Below are 4,205 nucleotides of genomic sequence, written 5' to 3'. Positions count from 1 at the left end.
TGCTAGCCCGAGTTAAAACACGACATGGTTAGTTTGTATCTTTCTGAGAAAAGAAAGCATAAAAATGCCATAGATTTCAAATATATATATATTAAGAGCATCTTCTACGAAGCACATCACTTTTCAGAATTTTCAGAATCACAGACATGAAGTGATAAGAGTCCCCGAGAGCTGTTTGAAAGGACATAATGTAAGAGTGTGGCTAGCAATTCTTTACAAAACAAGCTGAACTTTCATTTTCCTTTACATTTGAAAGTGTAGATTAATAGATCAATTAATACCTGCTTCCACACACAGTTGCAATGGCTTTGAAACATCCAGAGGCAAGCTGGTATGATCCAGTATAACATCGATCTATAGCCCAGTTGAAGAGATTGATCTGATCAGGATTTAGTTCAAGCAACAGGACTACAACTTCACAGCCAAGCTGATGAACCTGGGCATATATAAGCACATGTCAAAACATGATTGGTGAAATCAGGTATGTTCATTCTCTGCAATTCTCAGTGTGACATAGGAAAAACAAGAGAAAAATGCAGTATTCAAAATAAGTAAAAAGAAATCTGAAAATTTATCATAAATTTATTTTAGGGATAACGCAGTTGAAATGTGACTCAGTTTTCAATACTGCTCACTTGAAAGAAAATTATATGTACAGAGACCAGATAAATTAAATACATTTTCAAAAGAGGTCTCCAAAACCAGGCACAGACAAGAGCAGAATCCTCAGAAAAATCTAAGACACTTGATAGGTGTTCCTGGGCAACTTCCATGTGCATTGGTTAACTGATTTGTTAAACTTTTATTTCCTACTTTATGTAAGTTTCAAAAAGTGACACATTTTCAAGTTTATCCTTCTTTTAACTAATACAGAAGCAAGGCAGACAAAGAAAAATCTCTTTTCCAAGCCTGGGGGTACGAAAACTTGTGTGTTTAATCCAACTACATCAAGCAATCTAACAACTCTCCCTACAGACCTTGCATCTCTTGATCCTTGTATAACCTACAGACAGCTAAGGCTTGGACTACGCCCTCGTGATTCTTCAGCAGAGGACAGAACTGCAACACCAAACACTAATGCCTATTAACATCCTGTCACCAAGTGTAGTTAACTACTTGTAAAGACTGCAAATGTTATGTAATGTTAACGGACAGAGTAGGATCTTCATCTCCTAAATGTGAACAAGCTGTGTAGGCAATGCAGTTCAGTTGCAGTCCTTCATTACAGTGATTAATCATGAATTACAGTGATTAGCTTAGGGGAAACAAATTTCACCTACAGTATCCAAGTTTGTTTTTTCAAGAGGAGAAGTTTAAAAGAGAGGTAGTTTTTGTCCCTAGTTACTTTCTGAGTGGTATATGCCAAAGATCAATTAGACACAGTGATATAGTATTTGTTGATGATAATGAAAACATGTCAGGAGGAAAAGTATCTCTCTTACTTTCTCATATTCTAGGTTTCCTTCCCACATCCATAAGAATTTAAACTATACATACCACTTATACATATCTTTATAGCTCCACCCCTACTAGCATTCCAGAATCTTATCTGACTTCCAAAATATTTTTGTCTGCAGTTATCCCTTCTTTCTTTTAATTTGTCCAATATTTTTGGTTTTTTTTTTCCAAATCAATTACCATTGCTACAGCATGTATCCTCTAGCTACCTCACAACCGAAAAAAAAAAAATCCTTTCTTTCCTCTCCAGAACCATTTATCCTCTTGACTTCTTTGGAAGATCTACCCACTCACTTTCACCCTGATTTGTTTCACCAGCATCTATGTGACCAAGCAGGAAGGGTTTTACATTCTCATTGCACAGAAACTTGAAGCAGGTGGGTGGAAGTACTCCAAATAGAAATACAAGTATTTTTGAGCTTGTGCCACTTCTAACATTTATGAGCAGATGAAAGGCCTAAATAATTGTTGCAAGCAACATTAAGCCAGAAAGTATTTTTTTAAGCTTATATATATTATATTTTCAGAAATACTAATTCTTTTACTTCTAAAATGCTTTTAAAATAATTACACTTTTTATTAGAACCTTGCATAAAGCTATTGTTTCCTTCTCAAACTAGAATGTACAGAGTCATAGTTCTCATAGTCACAAACTCTTTATTCATCCAGAACAGAGATTAAAATGATTCCTGTGTTGTATTTTGCTGAGTACTTACACGTAAATCTTGACAAGCCAGAATGTTATCAAGCCATTTGTAAAGATACCCGTCAGGTGAAAGGCCAACATTATCAAATACCGGTCCACAGCAGAGCACAGCCGACATGGCCTAAAAACACAAGGAACTTAAGTTTCATGGAAAAGCAACACGAATGAACCTTTCAGAATGATTTGAGCCCAAATCCAGGCTAACAGGAATGTCACTTGTTTTTATTTTTGAGGGAACTATGGTGAAACTGGTAACAGCTGATTTGCTGGAACCCAGTAACTGTGTGCTGTTGATGTTACTGGATTCAAGATAATGCTCCGTTTAAGCATTTTGGAAGGAATACTGCAGCCCAGTTTCCCCATTCTTCAAGATACATTTTGTCATTATACCCAGTCTTCACAAGTTAGCTACAAAACAATTAAAATACACATATGCTTCAATAGCATCCTTCTACAAATATTGTTTTACACCAGGTAATGTAGCTTATAGAAGTACATAAGCTATTATTTTCTCAGCTTACTTATAGGGGGAGTTGCAAGCGGTTTTAGTGCAAAAGCATTTTATTATTATTAAACATGTCTCTAGGCAAGTGTGGGAGACAGTCCTGAGATGAGCATGTGATACTGAACTGGTGCTATATTTAAATTCAGAGCCTAATATTCTCCCACTGAATCTGATAACCTATTAATGAACAGTTAAATAAAATTCTTAAATGCGTTCTGGTTTCCAAAACAATTAGCATAAAGTATGCCACTTCATATTTATGTGAAATAAAAGGAAATTAAACCCACAATTACTTGTATTTTGACCAGAAAATTGCTATTACTGATTTTGATGGTGAAACTTCTAATACCTTTAATGCGCAATACTGATATCTTGTAATCTGATGATTTCTATCACTGTAACGGTCCAGTGGTGTGAACATAATGCTGAAAGGTCCTGCCCACTGGCTGAATAAGATGAACAGGTGATGCCTCAAGCTCTGCTGAGGAAAGAGAAATCTCCTGTGGTGCACTAAGTGAACAGAAATAGAAATACGTATGCTTTGTTAATGTTAAATACATATTCATGTGGCAGAGATGACAACATGAATTTTAAATTTCTACAAATGGAGTTTTTCTTAAATGTCCACTATACACTCAATCCAAAGTATCTAAGCTCATTTAAAAAATCCAGTGTAGTGAATAAGATGCATCTTTTAAGAACCTTCAGTTCTGAATTAATTTGTATACAAACCGGTACAGCTGACTTTAGAAACAGCATGCAAGAAACTAATTATAGACTCAGGCTTTTCACTGACTCTTGCATTCCTTTAATGGTAAATATTTACTTGTTTTTTCTAATCCTTTAAGTACAAGCCCAAACTTGGTCTTACTGTAATACAGGAGGGACTCTACTACTCTACTACTCTAACAGTTAGGGACAAGAAACGAAAGAAACTTGGTGCCTTTTTCTTTATGACAAAGATGTGGTGTATTTTCTGAACAGCTAAATTACCTGAGAAAATGAAAAATATCTATGAATTCTTAATCATGGGGAGAAAAAAATAGAAAACTTTTAATTTCCCACAGCAACACATGATGGCAGAGGCAGTACTACATTTATTAAAAAGACTGGCAAACTGCTTCTGGCCAATTATTTTTCATCTAGAAACCATGCCAGAAAACAAAGTCTAACTAGAAAATACTAATGCATATCAATATGAACAGTGGCTAAAGATGATAGTGTTGACACAATAAACATTTGTTTGGTAGGAGTTAAACGTTATGGCCTGTGGCAACATCATGAAGTTCAACAAGGCCAAGTGCAAGGTCCTGCACCTGGGTTGGGGCAATCCCAAGCACAAGGACAGGCTGGGTGGAGAGTGGATTGAGAGCAGCTCCGAGGAGAAGGACTTGGGGGTACTGGTGGGTGAAAAGCTGGACATGAGCCGGCAGTGTGCGCTAGCAGCCCAGAAAGCCAACCGTATCCTGGGCTGTATCCAGAGAAGTGTGGCCAGCAGGTCGAGGGCGGGGGTTCTGCCCCTCCTCTCTGCTCTTG

At 36.8% G+C, this 4,205-nt stretch overlaps 1 protein-coding gene across 1 annotated transcript in view; it reads right to left on the bottom strand.

The window, feature by feature from the left end:
* Window positions 1–281: 281 nt before the first annotated feature.
* LOC104506314 (protein furry homolog) overlaps window positions 282–4,205 on the bottom strand; it is a gene marked incomplete at its 3' end in the record, with an annotated part of 101,382 nt that continues 97,458 nt past the window's right edge. The window contains exons 28-30 of the mRNA XM_010147231.1: window positions 3,019–3,179; window positions 2,175–2,285; window positions 282–436 (exon numbers count right to left, since the gene is read on the bottom strand). Coding sequence (XP_010145533.1) covers window positions 282–436; window positions 2,175–2,285; window positions 3,019–3,179 — 427 coding nt within the window. The remainder of the gene's footprint in view (window positions 437–2,174; window positions 2,286–3,018; window positions 3,180–4,205) is intronic.

This window comes from Eurypyga helias, unplaced genomic scaffold (assembly GCF_000690775.1).
Source record: "Eurypyga helias isolate BGI_N326 unplaced genomic scaffold, ASM69077v1 scaffold15072, whole genome shotgun sequence".
Lineage (NCBI taxonomy): Eukaryota > Metazoa > Chordata > Aves > Eurypygiformes > Eurypygidae > Eurypyga > Eurypyga helias.
The sequence above is the reverse complement of the archived record's forward strand: the minus strand, read 5'-3'. Positions and strand labels throughout refer to the sequence as shown.